At 53.1% G+C, this 25677-nt stretch overlaps 2 protein-coding genes across 2 annotated transcripts in view; one reads left to right on the top strand and one right to left on the bottom strand.

Annotated features, from left to right (window-relative positions):
• The first annotated feature begins 629 nt into the window (after positions 1-629).
• Positions 630-8394, top strand: LOC122172589 (serine protease 27-like). Its single transcript, XM_065590978.1, has 6 exons — positions 630-678; positions 1223-1249; positions 3033-3195; positions 3486-3757; positions 6797-6966; positions 7432-8394. The coding sequence occupies exons 1-6, from the start codon at positions 630-632 to the stop codon at positions 7711-7713; spliced, it is 963 nt and encodes a 320-aa protein (XP_065447050.1). The 3' UTR covers positions 7714-8394.
• Positions 8395-18308: 9914 nt separating this feature from the next.
• Positions 18309-25677, bottom strand: part of LOC101946103 (prostasin-like) — a 65327-nt gene continuing 57958 nt past the window's right edge. Inside the window, exons 7-12 of the mRNA XM_065590977.1 lie at positions 23281-23285; positions 21784-21994; positions 21320-21346; positions 20367-20638; positions 19701-19870; positions 18309-19025 (exon numbers count right to left, since the gene is read on the bottom strand). Of these exons, the coding sequence (XP_065447049.1) occupies positions 18762-19025; positions 19701-19870; positions 20367-20638; positions 21320-21346; positions 21784-21994; positions 23281-23285 (949 nt within the window). The 3' untranslated portion in view covers positions 18309-18761. The remainder of the gene's footprint in view (positions 19026-19700; positions 19871-20366; positions 20639-21319; positions 21347-21783; positions 21995-23280; positions 23286-25677) is intronic.

The raw sequence follows: 25677 nt of genomic DNA, 5'->3' as shown, positions 1-25677 counted from the left end.
AATAAGGTGTAATTTTTTCACAGTGAGAGTAAATAACCAGTGGAACAATTAACCAAAGATTGGGGTGTATTTTCCATCACTGACAATTTTTGCATCAATTCTCTGGCCTGTGTTATACCAGGGGTCAAACTAGATTATTACAGTGGTGCCTTCTCACATTAGCATCTATGACCCTCTTGGCAAAATCACTTGCTAATGATACACACAGGGCCGGCTCCAGGGTTTTGGCCGCCCCAAGCAGCCAAAACCAAAACAAACAAACAAAAGCCGCGATCGCGATCTAAAAAAAGCCGCGATCGCGATCTGCTGCGGCAATTCGGCGGGAGGTCCTTCGCTCCCAGGCGGAGTGAGGGACCATCCGCCAAATTGCCGCCGAATACCTGGACCCGAATACCGCCCTCTCCGGAGCGGCCGCCCCAAGCACCTGCTTGAGAAGCTGGTGCCTGGAGCCGGCCCTGGATACACAGAAGTGAAAATCACCCCATATTAACCTTGGCCATTGTACTTTTATGTGTGGGACAATTCCAGACAGCAGAATGATAAGGGTCACACCCTGTTTGTGTGCTGAATTTCCTTGAGTGTTTCCTTGAGTGGCTCATTGTGGGACCGGTCACATCTGTTCTCTGTAGATGTGGGGAGGGCAGAGGCAGGAGCTGGTGTCTATAAAAACCTGCCCAGGTGAGTTCAATCCCCAGCTTGTCTTTGGTCGGAGCGATGGAGGCAGCTGGGTTTGGCCAAGACCGGACCAGGAGAGGCTGGATCCTGGGGCATCTCTGCTCCCTCCTGGCCACGGCACTGCTGGCTTCGAGCCTGGTGCAGGGTGAGTGTGGGGTGGAGTGGAGATGGAAGACTGGACCCTGCCTCCCTGGGGGGTGGGGAGAGAGAGATGGGCTTACAGGAAAGAGAATTGGGCTAGTGAATAACAGGGGGATCCAACCCCTTCACCCTTCATAGATGCCCCTCCCCATCTAGCCCCTAGTTCTACATTCACTCCTGAGCCACCCCTTTCAGATCAATGGGGGTTGTTAACTCTGGAACCTACAGATGGCAAGCTGAATAGTGACTCTTCTAAGATTTTTAACTGTTGCTAAGGCTACCAGGGCTGTTTCAGGAGAGTGTGTGAAGCTACTGGCACCCATCCCCCCAGGCACATCATGCCAGACCCCAACAATGGCACCCCTGACATCCTAATATCTTTCCCTTCTCTTTCTTCACTCCCTAGGTGCCCAGGGCAGTCAGAATCAAACAGGTAAGACACACAGCAAAATGCCAGTCTCACCTAGCCTGGGCATGTGGAATGAGAATGAGGCTGGGAGCCAGGAATACTTGGTCCTATCCCAGCTGTGGGAGGGAAGTGGGGTCTAGTGGGTTAGAGCAGGAGGGATAAGATGGTGTCATTGGGGTTAGGGACGGGGGTTAAAGTTATTATATTGTTAAGGATATAATGAGGTCAGGGCATTATAGCATGAGGGTTATCATGGGGGTGAGGGTCTGAGTTGAAATGCGGGGTTTCTTTCTTTCTTTCTTTCTCACACAGTGGCAGAATGAAGACAGGATGAGTTAAAGTTCTACCAAGATGGCTTTTATTAACTTAATGGACCTATGTAAAGAATATTTTGATCTTTAATTGCCCTGGGGCTATGCCCAGGAATTGCAAGGGAATCCAGATTTTTCTGCCTCTCCGAATTAGCCTTGTGATTTCAGTGGGATGCAGGTTTCTCTTTTTCAATTTCTCGTCCCCCTTTATACCCCCTGAGCCCTAGCCCTGATGATAACCCTATACCCATGATAACCCTTAACCTAATCTCCATGGCAGTCTCAACCCCATAATAAGAATGCTCTTTCTTCACGCCCTAAGTGCTTGTGATACAGACACGCCCAAACTCACCCAGCCGCATGCTGGCAGGGGTGTTATATCTGTACCCGACCACGTACAATGAAAGGGGCACATTGGGTCTCTGCGATTGAGTTGATTGCTGTGGTTATTGCGAGCTGTTTGTGTGGGGAATTAATTTATAGCTTGGTCATGTAGGACGCTGGGTTCCAAATCTGATGGGGCGTCTGAAAACTGGACGCCCGTGGAGACAGCCTCTGTTTACTGTCTGGACGAGATGCAGGCTGGAGATTCACAAAGACAAATGACCCCCCAGAGAGTGCTCGGAAGAGCCCCCCACACCCCGGGCTAAGAGGCAGTAGCTTGTGTCTGGATAAGAGAAGAAGATGGTCCATGTGGTTACCCATTACAGGAGGGGGGTCCCAACTTTATGGGCTGGACAAGGGCTGGAAGAACTAAGCGTGGGGTGAGAAACACCTTAGTGGACAGGACAGTACTTTGCTAACAGGTACAGGCTGTAGACTGTGTTTTATGTTTTTCTTATAGCTTCATGTTTCCACATCCTGTTCCTTGGCTTTATTTTGATTCTCTGTTAAATCAACTTTGGCTTGGTTTTGCTATAGACACGTCCAAGTGGTGGGTGCTAAGGAGAGGGTTGAACTGAGGGGAAGCAGGGTGCTGGGGAACGCTGTTTCCACGGAGGCAGCAGATCGGTGCTCATTGCAGGTGGGCAGAGATGGGACTGGGCACTGGAGTGTAATGGAGTTGGGTGTGTGAATTGCCTCCTGCAGAGGGATAGAGCAGGGCTTACAGAGCACCTGGGATGCCAGAAGCTAGTGACTGGGAGAGTTGCCCGGGTAGGCACTGGCAAGGCTCCCCTCCTCACCCCCTCTCCCCCCATTGGGAGCAGGGGGTAATGGTGCAATCCAGACAGTGCGGGTCACCCTGAAACGTGTCACAGTGCACGTGGGAGTTGGAATGACACAGGTAAGGTGCTCAGAGTAAAACACCAGTGTTCCCTGCCCTGGATATGTGGAACCAGAGTATGGCTGGGAACCAAAACTCCTGGTTCTATCCCAGGCTCTGGGAGGGGAACAGTTGCACTCTTATAGACAGGTAACACTTATAATAATTTATACTCTCCCCACTTTAGCTCCCTTGCCCAGGGATAATGCAGTTTCCCTCTTTTCTTCCCCAGGCTGTGGCAAGCCGTTGGTCTCAGGGCGCATCTTGAATGGCCAAAATGCCAAGGACGGGGCCTGGCCCTGGCAGGTCAGCGTGCAGATGTCTGGCTCCCACATCTGCGGCGGTACACTCATCTCTGAGAGCTGGGTGGTGTCAGCAGCTCAGTGCTTCAGGACGTGAGTACCCCAGGCAGGGCAGAGACAGTGACTGCAGCTGCTCTGGAAAAATTCCCTTTCCCTTTTCACTGGCTTCCTGTTGCACATCATCGCTGTGTGACTGTTCCCCAGGCGCTCCACCCCAAAGATCACTGAATCTCAGCACTGGGCAAGCCATCCCCATGTGGCGTAATGTGTGGCTGTTTCCCAGCTGCCCTTCCCCAGAGATGGCTGCATTTCAGCACCACACAAGCCATCCCCCTGTGGTATCACTATGCGGCAGTTCCACAACAATGTTTTCCTGCATCCAGGCCTGTGATCAATTCAGTGTATCGGGTGCAGCTGGGTGAAACACGCATTTTCGATCAGACCCGCAACCAGACATTCTCAGCGGTGAAGCGGATCATCCTCCATCCCAGTTATGACAGTGACACAGCCCAGGCTGACATCGCGCTGGTGGAGCTGGAGAATCCGATTTCGCTCACAGCCACCATCAGCCCCGTGTGTCTGCTTGATGCCTCCGTCCGTGTGCCAGCTGGGAAGTCCTGTTGGGTGACTGGCTGGGGAAAACGTTTACCACAAGGTAAGTAAGACTTGTAGCTGTTAGAGAGGGGAAGGGCAGGGGAAGAACCCAGAAGTGGGTGAAGGTTACGGGCGGGGTGATTGCAGATTCATATGTGCACAGATGAACTGAGAGTTATACATTTATAGAATCATTGAATTGTAGGACTGGAAGGGACCTCGAGGGGTCATCTAGTCCAGTCCCCTGCACTCATGGCACGACTAAGTATTATTCGGGCACCATTACAGTTAGATGGATATGCAGCCATTGTTACACAGTTACATGGTGGGATGCGATACAGCTCTATAAAATCATGACTGGTGTGGAGAAAATGAATAAGGAAGTGTTATTCACCCCTTCACATAACACAAGAACCTATTCAATTAACAGGCAGAAGGTTTAAAACAAACATAAGGAAGTATTTAGTCATACAACACATAGTCAATCTATGGAACTCATTGCCAGAGGATGTTGTGCAGTCCAAAAGTATAACTGGGTTCCAAAAATAATTAGATAAGTTCATGGAGGATAGGTCCATCTGTGGCTATTAGCCAAGATGGTCAGGGATGCAACCCCATGCTCTGGGTGTCCCTAAACCTCTGACTGCAAGACAGTGGGACTGGACAACAGGGCATGGATCACTCAAAATTGCTCTGTTCTGTTCATTCCCTCTGAAGCATCTGGCACCGGCCATTGTCGGATAGATGGACCATTGGTCTGACCCAGTACGGCAATTCTTAGGCTCATGGTTATACAGCCACAGCTGTATGGTTACGGAGTGATGTTGTTATACAGGCATGGTTCTATTGTTTTACAGTTATATGATTGAACAGTTACATGGTTTTGCAGGTACAGTTGTACAGTTATACAATTATATTGTTATGTGGTCACAGTTCTATCTAATGATATAGGTACAGTTATACCGTATATGATTATACAGACACAGTTATATGGTTAAACAGTCATATAGTTATAAAGGTGCAGCTATATTGCCACAGTTATACCTTAAACAGGTCCAATTAGACAATTACACAAAACCAACGAGGAGTCCTTGTGGCACCTTAGAGACTAACAAATGTATTTGGGCATAAGCTTTCGTGGGCTAGAACCCACTTCATCAGATGCACGGAGAGAAAAATACAGTAGAGAGGTATAAATACACAGCACATGAAAAGATGGGAGTTGCCTTACGAAGTGGGGGGTCAATGCTAATGAGGCCAATTCAATCAAGGTAGATGTAGCCCATTCCCAACAGTTGACAAGAAGGGGTGAGTATCAACAGAGGGAAAATCACTTTTTGTAGTGACCCAGCCACTCCCAGTCTTTATTCAGGCCTAATTTGATGGTGTCAAACTTGCAAATTAATTCCAGTTCTGCAGTTTCGCATTGAAGTCTGGTTTTGAAGGTTTTTTGTTGAAGAATGGCCATTTTTAAGTCTGTTATTGAGTGTCCAGGGAGATTGAAGTGTTCTCCTACTGGTTTTTGAACGTTACAATTCTTGATGTTTGATTTGTGTCCATTTATTCTTTTGCATAGAGACTGTCCGGTTTGGCCAATGTCCATGAAACTGCAGAACTTAGCTTAAAACCCGGAATTTTGCACAACTGTGAAAATCTAAATCGAAACAAAAATCTTAAAACTCAGCATTGATATTATCTATCAAAATGACTTAAAAAAATAAGATTTCAGTTCTGCCAAGCCTGGTTATAATCACTTGCATTTCTGCAGGCACCGTTTTACAGTTAGACACTGGCGTAACTGCAACGCTATAGTTATACACACAGTTACGCCCCTTTTTAGGTGTGATGTTCAGATGAAATCTAGTTATTGCAGTACCTCAGGCTGTATGGAGTCTCTTATTTTACTTTAAACTTGTGTCAGCCCATGTTGCCTTATCTCATTTCCGAGCAGGTTTCATCTAAACTTAAATTAGCCATTCCCGGGGTCTACACAAAGATGGTTTGGCTTCAGTCTGGTGTGCAGGTGTGTATTTGAGCAATGTCGCCATCTAGTGGCTGCATGGGGGATTCAATTCCTGGCACAAGGAATGGATGTTCATATCTGGGGGGTGGGTAAGCGTGTATGTGTGTACGCATGCATGTGCCCTGATACGGGTTTCAAACCACTCCTATTGGTGTAGTTGGCACCCGTATATTTACCGATGCCTGCTCTAGACCAACAGGAAGCAGTGTCAGAGGCGGCCCATCAGCTGTCACCCAGCATTATCAAATCACACACCTAGCTGTATCCTCACGGCCATGTGTGTAGCCCTGACCTGGAACTGAGCAGTATCTGCGCAGAGATTTAAACCCATGGAACCAAACCAGGGCAAACTGTGTAGACAAAGCTCAACATTTTCAAACGCACCCTACAGACCTGACTGCCAAAGGGGTTTAAGCGCCTAACGGTGCAGACGGGCTCCTACGGGGGTATTCAAACGTCGCTGTGCAGGTTAAGTGGCGTTGACACTCTGTTAGACTTAGATTCCGAAGTGCCAGCTGCTGTAGGTGCCTCGGAGCTTTTCAATACCCCACTGGGCACCTTCCCGTTCCCAATAGGTGCCCAAACCCCTTTGACAATCTGTCCCCAAGTATCTATAATAAGACCTAGGCTTCTGAATCAGTTTGGGCCTGCAAAACTGAGCGGAGCAACCCCCTGCATCACCAGGGGCTGAAGCCAAAGCCTGATCAAATTAGCTTCCCAGGGCCCCCTGTGGCGTGGGGCCCCAGGCAACGTCCCCGCTTGCTACCCTCTAAAGCCGGCCCTGGCTTTTACAGGCAGGAAAACAGTTGTTGTGGCACAACTGGGCTGTGGAGTTTTTATAACATGGGGTGAGGGGGGGCGCTCAGAAAGCAAAAGTTTGCATTAGGCCCCCACTCCCCTTCCAATGGTGGGGATAGAACCCAGGAGCCCTGGCTCCCAGCTGCCTTGTTCTAACACACTGGATGCTGTTCCCCTACCAGAGCTGGGAACTTTGTATGGATCTTTAATGTGACCGCTTTTTACGTGCCTTCCACTCCTTCCCCCTGAGTCACTCCGCCCTCGGGCCTTTCATTCCAGTGAGTTCTTCCCTATCGGCGACGCTGCAGGAGGTCGAGGTGCTCACCGTAGACTCCACGGCCTGCAACAGTCACTACCGTAAAGCATTAAAAAAGCCGGCGGGTTACAGCCCCATCAAAGACGACATGTTGTGTGCCGGGGACATGAAAGGCTATAAAGGCTTTGCTCCGGTGAGATTCCCTGACTGAGATCTGGAGACCTCCCTTTGGGCCGGATGCAGCACAGATCCCAAATGAGATAAGGGCCATCACTGCTCTTGGCCCATTGTCCCTGATGACTCGGTGTTGTGTGTCGGGGGGACCCACCAAACAGTGGGCCTGGATGGGGGGCCTGAGCCCTGAGTTCATTCCCCAGAGTTTAGACAGGGCACCTCTTGGCTTGAGGATGAGCCATAGAGTATAAAGTCAGTGGGGTCCATCAGCCCGTTCAGTCGACCTACTGTATAACCCAGCCCACAACTGCACCCAGTTACCCCTTCACTGAGCCCCAAGGTTTGGGTCTGGGTAAAGCATCTCCCATAAAGGCAGCTAGTGGGGATGTGAAATTATTGAGAGATGGAGAGAATCCACCGCTGATCTTGTGGATGCTGGAGGCTGGACTCCACCCTCAAACCCTGTTTCTTTCCCTGTCTCTAGGGTGATGGCGGGGGACCCCTGGTGTGTCAGGAGAACGGGACCTGGTACCTTGGTGGGATTGTGAGCTGGTTACTGACGACGACAGTGAACGGGGTAACCAATGTTGCCGCCGGTTACCCTGGGGTCTACAACCGCCCAAATGCCCACAATGAGTGGATACAAAAGAATGTGCCTGGTGTGACTTTCACGGTGGTGAAATTATCTCCAAACAGTGCCCATTCCTCTGTCGTCATCATCCACAGGGTCCTTCCCCTCACTGTGCTTCTGTGGCTGACCCTGTGACCCCTCTTAGATTGGGTCCCCATCCCACACCAGCACTCCCTCGCCCTTTGTGCACATAGACCATCTCACCTGTGACACTAGGCCTGGGTATTCACACCCTACACACTATTGTGATAATCTTTGTGCAAAATACCCCTTATGAGATATCATTTGAGAACTAATAACTATGTAATCATATCCTTGTGTGAAGTACGTATGCGATGGGTGCTAAGAATTATGGACATATGCTGGATGGTACCTAAAGTATGTTCATACCAGGTGTATTAGGGGGAGTTGTTAAACAGATTGTTCCTAAGGGAAGGACTGTGTATTTACCTCAGTTTACCCAAAAGCAGCACACAGACCTGTCAAACTAACAAGGGTGGAGGCAAAGCTCACACTGACAAGTGGGGAGAAGACAGCCTGGTGTTTATACCCAGCAGGAGAGAGATGCTCCGTCTGAGTTTTACTTTTCTGAAGGATCCATTTCAAAGATTTATTGGTCTGAACCTTGTGTGATAATCAACTCAGTTAACGGATTGGGTACAATCCGCTGCATTAGAAGAGGGTATGGAGAGAAGTCTTTTCTGAAAGCTAATGACCCCCTGGTGCTTAATATCATTTTGAAATGTATGTCTAAACACTATCTAAGAAATATGGATATTTAATGATACTATGCTTTAAAGTCTGTGGCTAAACTGGGAGAAAGTTTCCCTCCCACATGTGGGGGGAGGCGGTTATGTACCTGTCTCCTATATAAATTAAGCCTGGCAGAATCAAAACAATGGAAGCCCCATTTACACACAGGGGGACGGGAAGCCCCCAGGAAGGAAGAAAAGCCTGGGGCCGTCGTGCCTCTTGAAACAAGCTCGTCAAACTTTGGGAGATATCAGCCAAGAGAGAAGCCATTTTGGCCTCCATCACTACACTCACAGAGAAGGGAACAGAGCCCTTGCACGCTGAGAAAGATGGGTCCTTCAACCAAGGGGTGGGGTGGGGTGGGGTGGGGGGTGGGGGTTTGAAGGCTCTGGAAATGAATATAGATGAGAAACCTACTTAGGCAAAGATCTTTCCCTTAGGCAGACAAGGGAAACCAGCCCCTTGTGCTTCTGTGGTAGGTCCTGACTGAGGGAAAGCCAGCCACGGCTGGGAAGAAGGAAAACCGGTGAGGGAAACCTGTCACGCTGCCTGGAGTGGTTCACAGCCATGAGTGCCAGACTCAGGGCAGACTGTCAAAAAGGCAGGGCCGGGACCCCAAACGGATTATAGGTTCTATCATTCGATTTCTCCAATCGAGTAGCAAATATGACCACGGAGTGAGGGATGGTCCCGTTGGACATGCCATGGGTGTAGCCTGAGTGCCCCCACTTAGCATCCAGGAGCCCCTCGAATCCACTGGCTGTGAATCCCAACCCCGGCTCAATGTCTGTCAGCACAGACGTATCCCCCGTCCCGTCTCCGCACCCCACTCCCAGTTGCTGTCCTTGGACAGTGCAGCCCCAGAGTTCAGAGGTGCATCTGCAGAGTGCACCTCCCACCCTGGGTGGAAGGCAGGAGGCAGTAAGGAGGCACCTTTCATAGGGAAACTGAGTCCTATTCCCTCTGCATACAAACCATTGAAAAAAAACCCTGCTTCGTCACATGGGCAGCAGGGGAACGGCTGCGCGGCACCATGCAGCTGGGTTGACCAAGAGCAGGAAGTCAGTGAGGGGGCTGAGGCCACAGACAGATCTCAACACCAGTCAAGTACGGGCAACCTGGGGCCCCCCACTTGGGTTACTCACCCATCAAAGCAGTGAGCGGCTGACACCACCCATTGGGCTCAGCTGAGGGATTTTGTGCAGCTGTGGACTCCATTTTTGCACTGCACAAACCGGGGGAGCCATGTTAACATGGGGCAAGGCTGACATCTCCCCCTGCTCTAACCACTAGACCCCACTCCCCTCCCAGAACCAGGGACGGAACCCAGGAGCCCCGAGTCTTTCCCTGGCTGGTCTCAATTCTCCTCAGCACCTGTGCAGGGAACAGAAATAGGGCTGCAGTGCACGCCTCGTCCACTGTTCCCATACCTCCTCCCATAGTCTCCACCCCAGCCGGCCATGGGCACTGGACAGAGGGCCCGGCCCAGCTACCTCCAGGAAAACGCGGCTACCTCCCGGGAAAACCTGGGCAGGTGGCCACCCGATTGGGGATGGTCTCACAGGGCAGGCCCAAGTCACAGCACTGATTTCTCCTCCCCACGGGAACGGCCCGGCCAGGACCAGATCTCAGCTAAGCCGCGTCGGCAAGGTGATCACAATGGTCCTGTCTGGCTTGAGAATCGACGTGTCTGTGTCTGGACTTTTGGATATGGCCCCGGGCGGCCTCCCAGAGATCACAGAAAGACAATTGCAGCAAAGCGCAGGCCTGGCTCCTAGCCCCAATTTCTCCTCCGAAGGGAAACAGCTCGGACCTCAGAGAAACCACCCGGGGCCAACGTGAGGAAACAAGCCAGAAACATCCTGCTGCCGATTCGGCTGCGAACCTCTGGGCCTCACGGCGGAGGGGAGGAGACCCAGGGGAGAGCAGTTGTTCCAAGCAGCTCCCCACTATACCTGCCCCTCTCCCCTCTTCTGCCCACATGCCCTGCCCCGGCAAACTCCCTGCAATCTCTCTCCTACTTTCCTTTTCACTCCACCTCTCTCTTCGCTGAAGTTTAAGCCCAGATGCCAAGGATCCCCCGTTCCTCTCCTCCCTTCCCCAGCAGGGATCAGCCGCAGAGCGGGCTGGGAGGAGGGAGAGGCACACACACAACCAGGCTGGGGAGGAGGGAAAGTTAAAGGAAAATAAAAGCAGGTGGCGTTTGCTTTTCCTGCCCATTCACAATATTCCAGTGTCAACAGGAGGAAACTGACACTCAAACAGTCGGAGGAGGGGGATGGACCTGGAGCAGGAAAGCAGCAATCAGGCTGCAGAATGCAAGGGAGGGAGCCACCTCTTAGCTGGGGAGGAAGATGGACTCGCACTTGACAAGGCTGGAGTAGCTGAAAACTTTTATTTAGGGAAAAGGGACGTGATTTTTTTCCCTGTGGATCCAAGTAGCTCCCGGGCCGTCTCTCAAGCTGGCAGCATGTTAAAGGAGGGAGAGGTCTAAGCAGTGCAGAGTTGAGTGGGATTCGAAAGGTCCCTTCGAGAACGCAGCACCTTCTTCCTCCCCTGTGGGAAAGACCTTTGAAAATGGCCTTAAATAATCCAAACCAAGAGCCACTGTTCAAATGAGACTGGGCTGGTTATGGCTCCAGCCCCACTGCTGAAGCACTGTTGAAACTGCGCGCTGAGTTATACCCAGTACAATCCCACTGAGCCGTGCGTGGCAACCAGGGGTGTCAATCAGGCAGAAAAAAAGCCTGGTGCCTGAATCTAATTATTTTCTTATTAAACTGCACATCTCAAGAACCTCTTTACTTGTCAGGATTAGCGGGAGATGCTCTATTCTAGAGAGAACAAAAGGCCATTTGGGGTTGATGGCCCAGAGCAGTGGCAGGCCAGGGCCTGGATGGGGGCTGGACTCCACCATTGGTATCAGCTATTTCTTTTTTGTCATTCAAATGGATTTGGGGTCATGGCTGACATCCCAGCCCTCATGTAAAACGCTTCCCAGTGGCCTTTTGACAGGCCCACCGAGCAGAGGTATCTCACTGCCAAGGCCCTATCCCAGGAGGGGAGGAGAGGGGAGGCTGCAGGGTGATCTCCCACCTCCATGCAGCCAGTGGCCAATGCTTGCCACTGCCACGCTGGAGCCCCCACCTTTATTTATTGACAAAATTTGCAGAATTTTAGAATATTGTGCACAGAATTTAATTTTTTGGCGCTGAATTTCCTCAGGAATATGGGGTGCTGGGCAGTTGGGGGGGCTGTGACAGGGGCGCTGAGCAGTTGGGGGGGTCTGTGGTGGGGAGATCGCTGGGCAGTGCGGGGGCTGTGACGGGCACTGGGCAGTGGGGGGCTGTGAGAGGGCGCTGGGCAGTGCGGAGGGGCTGGGGGGAAGATTGCTTGGCATAGGGATCTGTAGTGGAGATCTCTGGGTGAGGGGCCACTGGGCATGGGGGTTGCTGGGTATAAGGGGGTGGGGCGTATTGGGCAAGGGGGCAGTGTAGAGGGCACACTTGCAGCGCAGGGCTGGGTTTGGGGGCGCAGGTGGGAGGGAAGTGCAGGGTTAGGGGTGAATGCAGCACAATGAAACTGATTTTAATAAAGTGCACGTGGCAAGTTTTCCAATCCGGTCAGCTTCTGTTTGTGTTGCTAAGAGCAAGTCGGGGCTAGGGGCACCAGTTCAATAATACCACATAGGGCCCCATAAATCCTAAGGGCGGCTCTGTGGCCAGTCCTATTCCAGTGCCCCAGCCCAGCAGCGAGGCGACAGTCCTGCCTCGGGGCTTGGCTACACTTGAAATGCTGCAGGGGGGTCTCTCATCAGCGTAGTTAATCCACCTCCCCGAGAGGCCGTAGCTGGGGCGAAGGGAGAATTCACCCACTGACCTAGAGCTGGCGACACCCGGGATTAGGTCAGTTTAACTTGCCCGGGGGTGTATGTGGATTTTTCACACCCTTGAGTGACATAGTGATACAGACCGAATTTCCCAGCACAGGCCAGGGGGGTGTCTCTAGCCTGCCCTGAGAGCAAACAGCCCTTTCCCACACACGGGGTAACAATGTGGCATTCAGGGGAAACTGAGGCACAGCTAGAGACCATAAAAATATTTCAGAAAATTCCCACTTTCTCAGGAGTCAGTGCTGGGCCTGGCACGATGGGGACCCAGGTTTTGATCGGGGAGGAGGTCTGTGCCCAGGGGCCCTGATCTTGGTCAGTGTCTGTACAGCACCTGACACAACGAGGTCCCCAATCTTGGTCGAGGGAGTCTGTGCAGCACCCGGCGTGATGGGCAGTGCCCGCACTCTGCCATCCCACAGCTAATACCAAGCCGCGGAGCCCAGGGGAGGCTGTTGCCGTGGCAGGACTGGCCCTAGTTGCAGGCGGCACCAGCTGCTGCGGGATAGGTCGCGGTTGCTGCTGGGAGGAGTCAGAATTTGCAACGCCGATTTATTGACGATTTTCAGAGCACAAGTCCCGAGATCAGAGTGGCTGTGGGGCCCTTCCCCGTCGGCTTCCCAGTCACCCCGGGGGGCGCTGCAGAGCTGCAGGAAAGGCTGGATGAAACCCCCCTCCCCTCCCCACCCCATCCCTGTAGCACCCCTGTGCTTCCATCCACCAGCCTCTCCCAGCTGCGTCCCGCAGACCCCAGCAAAGTGGGGCCCACACCCAGTGCTAAGGGGGGTCTATACACACCCCGGCTGGCGGGGGGCTGCCAGCTCTGCTCTCTCTGCCGCTCATGCTTAGGAGGGGGGGTTCTGCTCCCATGTTATCTGGGCCGGGGGGTTGGCACGGGTGGGAGCCCCAATGGGGCAGGTCACAGGGCCGTCAGCAGGAGCCCAGCAAGGACCAGTACAGCCAGAGCCGGCACTAGGCATGAGCAGACTAAGCCATTGCTGAGGGACCCCAGTGGGGTAGTACTGGCACTGGGTACAGCAGGAGAGACGATCGAGAGGCCAGCGTCACCCGTGACATTCTGGATCCAGTTGACATAGACTGGGACCCGGACGTACACCCCTGGTGGGACGGGTGTGGAGACTGTGCACTTAATCCCCCAGCTGACGATCCCAGCCAAGAGGAAGTTGCCATTCCTTGGACAGACCAGAGGCCCCCCAGAGTCACCCTGGGCTGAGAGAGGGACATTATGGTCAGAGAGGCTGCCTTCCCACAAAGAGGCTCCTGTTTTTCCTCTACCAGATGCAGAGATAGAACCCAGGAGTCCGGACTCCCAGCCACCCCTGCGCTAACCCACCAGACCCCACTCCCCTCCAGGAGCTGGGGAGAGAACCCAGGAGTCCTGGCTCCCAGCCCCCCCTGCTCTAACCCACCAGCCCCCACTCCCCTCCCAGAGCCCGGGGCAGAACCCAGGAGTCCTGGCTCCCAGCCCCCCCTGCTCTAACCCACAAGACCCCATTCCCCTCCCAGAGCTGGGGATAAAACCCATTCCTCTCCCATGCCATGTCCTGCTGCAGTGCCGGGGCAGAGCTACCGCCCTTGTTAGATTTGTTTTCTCTGGCATTAAGCTCAGGTTAAGTTTAACGCTCTCAGTTCGGTGGGGCCAGAGCTCAGAGAGTTTCCCCCCATTCTGTGGTGACTTGTGAGATTCCCAGAATGCACTGCTGCTTGGAGAGCTGCTTTCTCCATCAATGAGACGTGGAGGAAGATCAAATTAAAACATGACCCATGTGGGCCTTTTTTGAGAGCGGAGGAGGAAGGGCCAATATTTGCAAACAGAACAACGTGCCAGATAATTTCAAGCAGCCCCAGTGCTGCCCCCTAAGCCAAATAGCCCCCCTTGCAGCTATCGCGATTGACTTCAGACCCAGCACACAGCATGTCATCTTGGATCCGACGTTTGCAGTCCCGAAAGTGTTCTCTGCAGGTTGACGAGTTGATGAGAGGAACCCGCAACTCCTGAAGTGTCCGGGGCGGCGGAAGCATATCTGGAATGAGAGAGCTGGGGATGGAGCCACTGAGAGGATGGGGGAGCTGGAAAGGACGGGGACGGGCTGGGGAAAATCTCTCCCAGTCAAACGGACTGGCCGAGCGTGTGAGCAACATTGCCTTCTGGGGCTGCAACTCACAGTGCACATAAATTTCACAGTCAGGGGAAAGTCTTTGTGTGTGTGTGTGTGTGTGTGTGTGTGTGTGTGTGTGTAGTGCGGCCCCCTGCTGAAGAGGACTGGGGCAGTGTGTGTGTGCACTGCTGGAGGGGATCAAGGCAGTGTGTGTGTGTGTATGTGTGTGTGTGTGTATGTGTGTGTGTGCAGTGCTGCCCCCTGCTGGAGGGGATTGCGACTCTGTGTGTGTATGTGTGTGTGTGTGTGTGCGCGCGCGGTTTCCCTCTTGTGGCTACACAGCCCTGTGTGTTCAGAGCTCCGGGGAAGGGCTCTCAGACTCTGGGGGCATTAGCCACCCCTTGGGATAGGGGCTGAATGCCAGCCCCTCCCAATCACCCATTAGATCCATCACATTCCCATCCCCCCTCACCTCCACAGCCCCATCCGATGAGGCCCCAGCCCGTGACCCAGCACTGTTCTCTTGCTGGGAACTGGGTGGAGGGTTTGGGGCAGAGCCAGCTCGACCCCCCAGCACCTTGGAAAGTCGGGGCCTCTGATCTCAGTATACCAGGCCCCATGTGCTTTAATCCTTTGGCTGAACACAGCCCAGGTGCGGCCTCGGCGAGGTCCCCCAGGTGCCCCTTTGTGTGAGTTTGGAGTTTGAGCATTTTAAAAAAATGTATTGATTTAAATGTTCACAGCTGTGGAAAATGATGAGGTGGGTCTGACAATGGGGGGGGGGGGGTCAGACAATAATTATTTCATTACATTGAAATGAATTGAACGCGAAAGCTTTAGAACACAACTTGTCAGCATCCCTTGTTAAACGACACAAAGTCAGGAGCCTTAAAGCAAAGTCTAACAGGTTGTCAAGCGGCCTTTTTCCTCACTGCGGCTGGCTGCACATTTCAACTGTTACTGATGGGAATATTTCAGGGGGTGGGCGGGTGTGTACATGGTGCTTGTGTGTATGCGCAGTGAAGTCTGACTTGTCGGACATGACCCGGGCGGCATCCCAGAGATCACAGAAAGGGGATTGCAGCAAGGAGCAGGCCGGGTTCATAGTGCCGAGTTCTCCTCCAAAGGGAAACAGCTCGGACATCAGATAAACCACCCGGGGGCCAAAATGGGGAAACGGGTGTAAACATTCTGCTGCGGATTCGACTGCAAATCTTGGTCCTCGTGGTGGAGGGGAGGCGAGACAAGGGCCCGGATCAGAAGTGCAGGGGGCTTCTCAGCAGAGAGCCACAGCGTTGGGGGGACCCCAAGGGTCATCTAGTCCCACCCCTGCCGAGATGCAGGATTTGTTGTGTCTGAACCACCCAGGACAGATGGTTACGCAGCCTCGTTCTGACACCCTCCAGTGAAGGAGCCTCCAGACCCTCCCAAGGCATCCTGGGAGTCGGTCCGGTCCATTGTCCGGCTGTTCTCACCCAGCGACTCACCCAGCCGGGGTCCGGCCCAAATCACCCCCATCTTCCAGCTACAGGCTAAACTGGGCTGTCCCGACCCAGGGCCCACGTGGGGCTGGCCCAGGGGGTGGGGGGGCGGTGCTCCCAGCTGGCCTGGCTGCTGGGGCTGGTGCATGTTACAAGCGAAGAGGGACCAAAGCATCCCGTCTAGAGAGAGTCACAGACATCTAAGGGGGGGGGGAACCTGGGGGGGACAAATCTGTCCCTGGGGGGGAATAGACTGGAGGGGGAGATCCTGCCCCCCCTCCCGGGGGGGGGGATGGTAGTTCCCCCCCCCCCTTTGTTACCTGCCCCCAGCTCGCTCTGTCTAAGCGGAATTGTCTCCGGCAGAAAGGAGAGTAAAACTTCGGCTGGTTTCTCTGTCCTCCTGCCCGCAGCCGGCTCGGACCCCGCAGGAGACGGGCTCCCAGGCGTGGGAGGGGCGGAGCCCGAGGGGAGGCTGTTAATAGCCACTGGGTTCTCTCAGGCACTCCGGGAGAAGAGGAAAGTCTGGTGGGCTGGAAGCCAGGACTCCTGGGTTCTATTTCTAGCTTTGGGAGGGGAGTGGGTTAGAGTAGGGGGGGTAGGGAGCCAGGACTCCTGGGTTCTGTCCCCAGCTTTGGGAGGGGAGGGGGTTAGAGTAGGGGGATAGGGAGCCAGGACTCCTGGGTTCTATTTCTAGCTTTGGGAGGGGAGTGGGTTAGAGTAGGGGGATAGGGAGCCAGGACTCCTGGGTTCTATTTCTAGCTTTGGGAGGGGAGTGGGTTAGAGTAGGGGGGTAGGGAGCCAGGACTCCTGGGTTCTATTTCTAGCTTTGGGAGGGGAGTGGGTTAGAGTAGGGGGATAGGGAGCCAGGACTCCTGGGTTCTATTAATAGCTTTGGGAGGGGAGGGGGTTAGAGTAGGGAGATAGGGAGCCAGGACTCCTGGGTTCTATTTCTAGCTTTGGGAGGGGAGTGGGTTAGAGTAGGGGGATAGGGAGCCAGGACTCCTGGGTTCTATTTCTAGCTTTGGGAGGGGAGTGGGTTAGAGTAGGGGGATAGGGAGCCAGGACTCCTGGGTTCTATTTCTAGCTTTGGGAGGGGAGGGGGTTAGAGTAGGGGGGGTAGGGAGCCAGGACTCCTGGGTTCTGTCCCCAGCTTTGGGAGGGGTGTCCCAGAGCTCCGTGGTGCTTTTTCTTTCATAAAATGGAGGTAACATTGATCATCAACACATTTTGCACTCTGTGGGATTTCTTTCCCCTGCCGAAACAGCTCACAGCTGATAACAAGTGTCCCCGAAATCTTTCATCCCTTCTCCTGAAGTGTGTGTGTGGGGGGAGCTCTCTGCTGCCATCTAGCGATAGAAGTGAAGAGCCAGCGGGTGATGAGTTCAGGGATCAACTGCTTGCACCAGATAACCCTTTTCAGGGGATCCTTTTTCAGTGCATGTCATGATCTTAACATGACTGGACACGTCAGGGTTGCAAAAACCTTAGCCAAGCGAAGGGCAAATTTCCGTTGGGTGGCTGTAGAAAACGAAGGCAGGAGATGTGATGCTGCTTGTGAAAAAGATCTCCCCTAGGACAGACAGAGCTAGGATGCGGTGGTAACTTGTTGGGGCACTGATGGGGCGTGTTGCACCTGACGTGGTTTAGGCTTTGCCTGAGACAGAATCTAGCAGCAAACGTTGGCTGGTCGCTATGGACACCTTCACAAACTGCCCCCGAGGAAATCCAGAGGTTGGGACAGTAGCCGGGGTCCCAGGGAATGAATCCTTCACCAGGTCCGGGCTCCCAGGTGAGTTATGCACAGACCATGGGTGGAGATTTGAATCCAAAGTGTTTCAACCAGTTGGTGAGATTCTAGGGATCCACCATCAGGGTGGATCTAACTCTCAGGGTCGTTCAGCTCCGGATCAGGCTTCCCAGGGAGGTTGTGGGATCCCCATCACTGGAGGCTTTTAAGAGCAAGTTGGACGCACCCCTGTCAGGGCCGGTCTAGATTTACTTGGTCCTGCTTCTGCACAAGAGGCTGCACTAAGTGGCCTCTCGAGGTCCCTTCCAGCCCCACGACTCTCTGGTTCTCTGTAAGGTCACGTGGGGAAACTGTTAGAAGTGGGGCCTGTTCGGGTCCCACAATGCTAGGGGAAGGAAGGGTGAGAGCTCAAAGTTGGATAAACCTTGGGGGTGGGGGCCTCCACAGCACTGACCTGAGTAAACAAAGTGGTGCATAGGATAGAGTTGGGTCCCAGGACTAACCCCAAAGCTACCCAAAGGACCATTTGAGGGCACATCGGGGGGAGGGCAGGATTTCAGCTTGGCAGCCCCCCGAGTCTGAGAACGTCGCTGTGGAAGCTGAGGCTGGAAGGGTTGTGACACTGATGACTCCCCCAGTGGAACAGACGGGGCAGGGACTGGCCCAGGCGGAAGCTCTCGCAGACACAATAGGCGTTCCTCAGGGGCCCATTGAACCCAGCCGGGAACCTGGGAGCAGAGTTTGATGCAAAACCATTTTATTTTTGACCACATGTGATGGGGGTGCAGCATCCATATATGCAGTTACACACAGGGGCCACTGTGGAGCTGTAGGAGGGGCTACCTATAAACCCTGCCCCACCTAGACCGCCCATCTCCCAGCGAGCCAGTCCCAAACATCCTTGTTCTGCATGTCCAAGCGCTGCCCCATAGAGGTGCTTGGAGCAGTGCCCCTCCTCTCCAAGCAATCAGCTCAGGCTCTCTGCAGACTCAGGTAGCATTGCTCTCAGTCACACTCAGGGCAGCTCTCCCTTCTCACTGCAATTGGGTCAGGCTCTCTGCAGACTCAGGCATTGCTGATAGGTCTCAGATCCTCTCCCATCTCCATCTCACACTGCCCCAAGACAGTGGAGGGTTTCACTGCTGGGTGAATGGAGGAGGGAGGGATGGGGGGGCATCCCGATGGAAGGGGGGTCACAGTGACATCAAGAGAGTAGTGAAGAGAAGCGTGTAGGTGCTGAAGGAGGATCTGGCACCATTTATTCCAGAGGTGCTGTTCTCCATGGTGGTGGCTTGGCCCCCGGAGACCACGTGCCCCCATATCCATTCACCATAGGCCACTGTCCGGACATAGACACTGGGACGATTGGGCTGGCCACAGCCATCCCCCCAACTCACAATCCCCATCAGGAACCAGGTCCCATTGTGGTCACAGGCCAGCGGCCCCCCAGAGTCACCCTAGAGGAGCAGAGAAATTGGGATTAGTGAGGGCCTTCCCCCTTGTCCCCATTCCAAAGCATCCACAATCCAGCCCCTTAGGGCTATAGGCATATGGGCCACCCTATGCCTCTATCCCCATATATTTTGTCCACACCAACCTGAGAAGTGAAAGGAACATGGTATGCTTTTCCCACACGCTTTCCCTGAAGGAGGCATTGGTGGTAGAGGTGATATCCCCCACTACGTTCACAGGTGCTGGGGTGGCTGTGTTCTTCCTCTCCTGCCCTACACAGAGACCACTGGCAGGGCTCCCCAGAGCAGTGGGGCTGGGAGTTAACACCCTACATATTGATGCATAGAATATTTTCCCATCTCAGAGCGACTGGCTTAGGCTCTCTGCAGACTCAGGCAGGCCTCAGTTACCCGCTAGTCACATTGTCCCTCTTTTCTACCCAACCACAAAGGTTCTACTATTACTTTAATAAAAAATAAAAGCTGGGGCTCTGCCCTAATCACAGGACTCCAGGAGCTGGGGCCTAGGCATGGCGCTGTGACTCCACCTGCCAACTCGAAGGGAGCTGGGTCCAGAGCTCTGTGGCTGCAGCAGCCGTTCTACTCACTGCAGGCCCTAGATGGCAACAGGAGCCACGCTGGGGCTCTTGTGCATCCCGCCGACCCAGAGCCCTCTCTCACCTGGCAGGAGTCCCTCTGCCCTTCAGCGTAGCCGGCACAGATCATATCGGGTTTGACGGGATCCCTGCCGATGTTCGGGGCTGGGTTGATGTTGTAGAGGGTGTTGCAGGCTGCAGTGTCGATCAGCTGGACCTGAACCTCCTGCAGCGCCTTGGGGGGCGGGAGAGAGACTGTGGGGGGGGAGAGAACCAGGGTACTAGATCCATCACCTCCTGCAACCCACCCCCGTGCCTGACAATTTCCTATCCCCATCTATCTCCCCCACCCACTCTCCTCCCCTCTAGCCATCCTCCACTCCATCCCCTCCCCATGTCCCATTCCCGTCACCTCCATGCATCCATTCCCCACCTCCACCCAGCTTCCAGAGCCGCACCAATCCCCATAGGACCCAGTCTGTGCCGTGCTGCCCCTAGAGGGGGGGTTCCACTGCAGGATTCAAATCAGGGACCATCTGTATCTAAAACACAAGGTTCCCACCTGAGATCAATAGATTAGCTGTCTCACAGATGACTCTGAGGGATACAGCCAATCGGCGGTAGCCAGCTGGCAGGGGGCAGCAGAGAGCTGGGCGGGGATTATTTCAAGATGCAACAGGAATCACAGGGCTCCAGGAGCACGGGGCTTGAGGAGTGGAGTGATAGCATCTCCCCCGGGGGATGGTCTTACTCTCAGAGGCTATTCTCCCCCAACCGGTGACCCAGCACGTGTGGTTGCCAGGGAAGGAGTCGGAAGGGCCCGGCAAGCAGACGGGGAGGATTTCATTGGTGTATCGCACTGGCTCCGTGAGCTGCACTAGGGCAATGTCGGCTGAATGGGTCCCCCTGTTGTAATTGGGGTGGACGATGATCTGGCGCACAGGGGATGAAAGCCGGCTTGGGGAGGGGTTGAACAGCTGGTGCTCCCCAAGGTTCACACGATAGGCAGACTGGGGGAAAGCCCTGGGGAGCAGAGGGAAAGCAACGATCAGTGGGGGAAACTGGATTGCAAACATGGGCAAAAATGCAGTTGGGTCCAGGGAACACAGAGGGAACACCTGACGATGAGAGGCGGCCACCTCTCGGGCAGGGCAGCTGGGGGAAAACTACCCACGATGCTGCACAGGGATGGTCCACCCGATTCTGAGATGCAGCCACCTCTGGGGTGGGGCAGCTGGGGAACAGCCTCACAGTGATGCCATCCAGGGATGGTTTGCCTGGCATAGATCCAGGCAGGGTGCCTGTCTGTGCAGCACCGGTCCCTTCCCGCCCCAGTTACTCACAATTGGAAGCAGTGAGCAGCTGACACAACCCACTGGGCTGAGACGAGGGACCCGCCGCAAAAGTGGTGTCTATTGTACTGGATGCTGACCTGCCACGGCCACCGGCCCCTTGGGGCGTCCCCTCCCCCCACAATCCGGCCAGAGATTCTGAGCTGGCCGCACCCTGGAGGAGAAAAGCATTGACATGGGATGAGCAAACAACAAGGTGTCCTGACTCAAAGATCCTGCCCTGCTCTAACCCACTAGATGCCACTCTCCTCCCACACCTGGGGTTAGAACCCAGGAGTCCTGGCTCCCAGCCTCATTCTCATGGCATATGTCCAGGGCAGGGAAGGCTGGAGTTCTGTGGTGGGTGTCTTACCTGTCTGATTCCAACTCCCCTGAGCACCTAGGGAATGAAGAAAGAGACGGGAAAGATATCAATATGTGTCGTGGGGGTGGGGGGCTTTATTCACAGGAATTGCTGGGACCTCAGAAGCTGTGTGCAGGAGAATGAGTGCCAGTAGCTCCACCCATAATTCCCAAGCTCCGCCCATTGCCCCAGAGCAGCCCTGCCATCCTCAGCGCCAGCCACAATTCTCAGCAGTGTTTCTATTTGACTTACCACCAGCAGGTGCAAGAATCAATACTCCCCATTGATCGGAGTGGGGCAGCTCAGGACTGAATGCACCAATCCAGATTGGATGGGCCGGGGGATCTATGAAGGGCCAAGGGGTTGGATCCCCCTGTTATTCACTAGCTCAATTCCCTCTCCCACAACCCGTATCTCGCTCCCCTCCCCCCAGGAGTTAGGGGCTGGTCCCTACATCCCCACCCCACACTCACCCTGCAACAGGGTCATCACCAGCAGTGCTAGGGCCAGTGGGGAGCGGAGATGCCCCATGGTTCAGCCTTCCCCAGGCCTGTCTTGGCTGCATGCAGCTGCCTCCACTGCTCCGACCAAAGCCCAACTGGGGAATGCAAGTGGTGGGGCAGGTTTTTATGGACACCTGTGTGCCCCTCCCTGCATCTATAGAGAATAATGGAGACTGATTTCCTGATCATTCAAGCAAGGAAATAAGTGTTGTTAAATTCAACGTGCTGAACAGGTTGTGACCGCTTTCATTCTGCTCTGCCTGATGGCACCCTAGTATGGGAATCCTGGAAAACCAAACGAAAACATGTGATGGCCCAGGTCACTGAATGGTGATTTTCGCTTCCCTATGTTATTGCCAACTGAGTGTGCTCAGAAGAGAGTGACAAAGATAGCACCTAGGTCAGTGATGTGGTTATCGTGGGGTAAAGGTTATCATGGAGTTAGGGTTAAGGGTATCATGGGGTTAAGAGTATCGTGGGGTTAAGGTGAAGGATAGCATGGGGCTTGGGGTTAAGGTTATTATGGTGTTAAGGTTAAGGGTATCATGGGAGTTGTGGTTGAGTTTATAGTGGGGTTTAGGTTTAAGTGTCATTTTCCACCCTGTTTTTCGGACCCTGTCGCCCTTCTCTTGGCATCACTCCAGTGACGATTTGGGGATTTGCCCCATCCAGCTCGGGAATTCCAGCTGATCGTGTAAAGTCGGTATTATGAAATTGTTGGGCTGTGGAGCCTTCATGTGGAATCCACCATTTCTTGACCGGGGAGGGCTGGGTCAGCAAGGCTAGGAACAATGGTCACTCGTTCGACCTTAAATGGTCACCCATTCAGGCGGACACACCTTGGAAATGTTGTCCTCTGAGACTTCCAAGATCTACCTCTCTGACTCTTCTGCAGGGAGTGGGAAGCAAAATATTGACCATGGAGGAACAAAGAAACCAGGTGTTGGGATGGGAGGGAAGGATCACAGAAGCAGGATGTGACACGCTACACCCTAGGGGAGGGCCCTGTAACCCCCAGATTCATCATTTGTATATAATTGTGATATTGCCTACAAAGCAGGCCTTGTAAGCTGTCATGGGAAAGGTTAGGATCTGCTGAAACCCACTCTTCCATCCAAATGCATCATTAATGCATATGAAGTTATGAGAATTGTGTTGGAGGATTGTCACGAAAATATGCTGTGAACTGGGGAATCGCCCAGATACTAACTCCCCAAACACAATCACCAGGGGGAGAACCAACGCCCGGGCAGGTGTCGAACAACCGTCAACAGCCATTGTCCAGCAAGGGAGCGACAATGCAATGACTCGCCTTCATAAGGCCACACCAGGGGAATTGCTCAATCTTGCCTGGGGACTCAGAAATGCCCACCAGACATGCCTGGACTTGTGTTCTCCAAGCAAATGGACTGAGGGTATAAAACTGAACACGGGGGCCCCACCCTTTGCCTTTTTCCTGCCCCCCACCTATGCTGCAAGGAATGAGGACACTCAGAAGACCGAAGACTCCAACAAAAAGAGATTGTCCCAGGTTTCAAGGATGAAACCTGTGTACTATGAACTGCAATATCCAGTGGGGTGAGAAAAAACGGCTTAGTCTAGATGTTGACCAGTCTAATAGGGTTGAGAGTTTAGACTGCGTACTTACATTTTAGTTTATTTTGGTAACTAACTCTGATTTTTTGCCTGTCACTTATAATCACCTAAAATCTCTCTTTTGTAGTCAATAAACGTGTTTTACTGTTCATCTTTACCAGGGAGTTTGCCTGAAGTGTTTGGTAAACCTGCTCAGGTTTACAAAGGCTGGTGTCTATCCACTTTCCATTGAGGAAGATATATTCCTGAGGTGCAAGACTGGGAGCTTGGGGGATTTGGCTGGTGCCTTTCTCTGTGTGATTCATGAGTGGGTCTGGGAGCATTCATGCAATGCAGCTGAGTGTGGGGGCTCACCATGCTAGTGGCTGAGTGATCACAGCCCTGGAGGGGTTTGCTGCTTGGCACTGGCAAAGCCTTGTGAGAGACAGCCCAGGCTGGAGAGTTAAGGGGCCACAGCGGTCCCACAGTCCCAGACTGCACCCCAGGGATCCCATCACACAGAAGGAGGGCAGAGATGGGGAGGAGAGGAGAGGAGATGGGCATGCTTTGATAGCCAGGAGGGGATTCCTGTTCAACTGTGGACCAGCCAAGGTGAGAGAAAGCTAGCTGAGTGGAAAAAAAACCATCGTGACTTGGAAGAAAAGCCAGGAGCTGCGGGGAAAGGATATGGGGCACCCCACGGTACTGTGTCCAAAGCCAAAGCACTGCACACTCCCCAGCAGTGAGGAACCCGAGCCAGGGAAATGCACGTAGGTGGGCTGGATATTTTGTCTAGAGCTGTGTGTTTCTTGTGCTCGTGAGCACAGCTGAGTGACAGTGTTTGGAGGACTAGGTTATTTGCTGAAATATGTAGTTTGGAGTCTACTAAAGCTATTCTCAAATTCAGATTGAATTGGGCAAATAGTTTCAGATGAAAAAACTTGGAAAAGTGGAACCGGTTCTTTGACACATTCCCAACAAAACATTTTCTCTTTTCATTTCAAAGCAGTGCTTTATTTTGAAATTTAGCTAGATTTGTATTTTTTAAGAAAATCTAAATAAACAGGGATAAAGAAAGAAATCCCATATTTCAACCCTGACAATACCCCTTGCTCTAACCTCCATGATAACCTTCACCCAATGATACCCTTAACCCTCACCCCATTATAACCTTAGCCCTATGATAACGTTAACTCTTATCCCTAACACTGATGATCCCACCTTATCCCCTCTGTTCTAACCCACAATCCCCACTCCCCTCCCACAGTTGCAATTGGACCCAGGAGTTCTGACTGAGTCTCGTTTTCACTGTGCATGCCATGGGCAGGTAAGGATTTTGGCTGGCGCTGAGCATAGCAGGACTGTTCTGGGATAATGGGCGGAGCTTGGAAATTATGGGTGGAGCTACTGTCACTCATTCCCCTCCACACACGTTCTCAGGGCCCAGCAATGCCTGCGGATATCCCGCCCCCTCACACACACACACACACACACACACACATATTAATATCTGTGCCTTTTCTTTCTTCACTCCCTAGGTCAGAGGTTCTCAAACTGGGGGTTGGGACCCCTCAGGGAGTCGTGAGGTCAAGGGGGATCACGAGCTGTCAACCTTCACCTCAAACCCCGCTTGCCTCCAGCATTTATAATGGTGTTAAATATATTAAAAAGTGTGTTTAATTTATAAGGGGGTTGCACTCAGAGCTTGCTGTGTGAAAGGGATCACCAGTAAAAAAGTTTGAGACCCACTGCCCTAGGTGCTCAGGGGAGTTGGAATCAGACAGGCAAGATACCCACCACAAAACTCCAGCCTCACCTGTCCTGGACATGTGTCATGAGAAAGAGACTGGGTGTCAGGACTCCTGGGTTCAACCCCTGGATCTGGGACAAGAGTGGGAGCTAGTGGGTTAAAACAGGGGGGGCCGGGAATCAGGATTCTGGGTTCTTTGTTCATCCCATTGTCATGTTGTCAGGTGCCTACTGACAGGGCAAACCAAAAAACAGGGCAGACACTCCAAACTGGTGATATGTTCTGAGTAATTTCACCAAACCAGTAACAAATGTGACCGACTCACCATGGAGTCACAGACAGTCCCCTTGCACTCTCCAATCTCTCTTGCCACCCAGACAAACTGGATATAGTGATAAATGGTCAGAAAAATCATACCACATTCAGGTTGGTTGCAGTCCCAAGACACCAGTCACTTACCCCAAATCAGTTGGTGCCTTAGATCCTAAACCAAAGACAACACCGGTAGCCAATCCTTGTTAGGGAGGTGATTATCCACC

The sequence above is a fragment of the Chrysemys picta genome, chromosome 4 (assembly GCF_011386835.1).
Source record: "Chrysemys picta bellii isolate R12L10 chromosome 4, ASM1138683v2, whole genome shotgun sequence".
NCBI lineage: Eukaryota > Metazoa > Chordata > Testudines > Emydidae > Chrysemys > Chrysemys picta.
The sequence above is the reverse complement of the archived record's forward strand: the minus strand, read 5'-3'. Positions and strand labels throughout refer to the sequence as shown.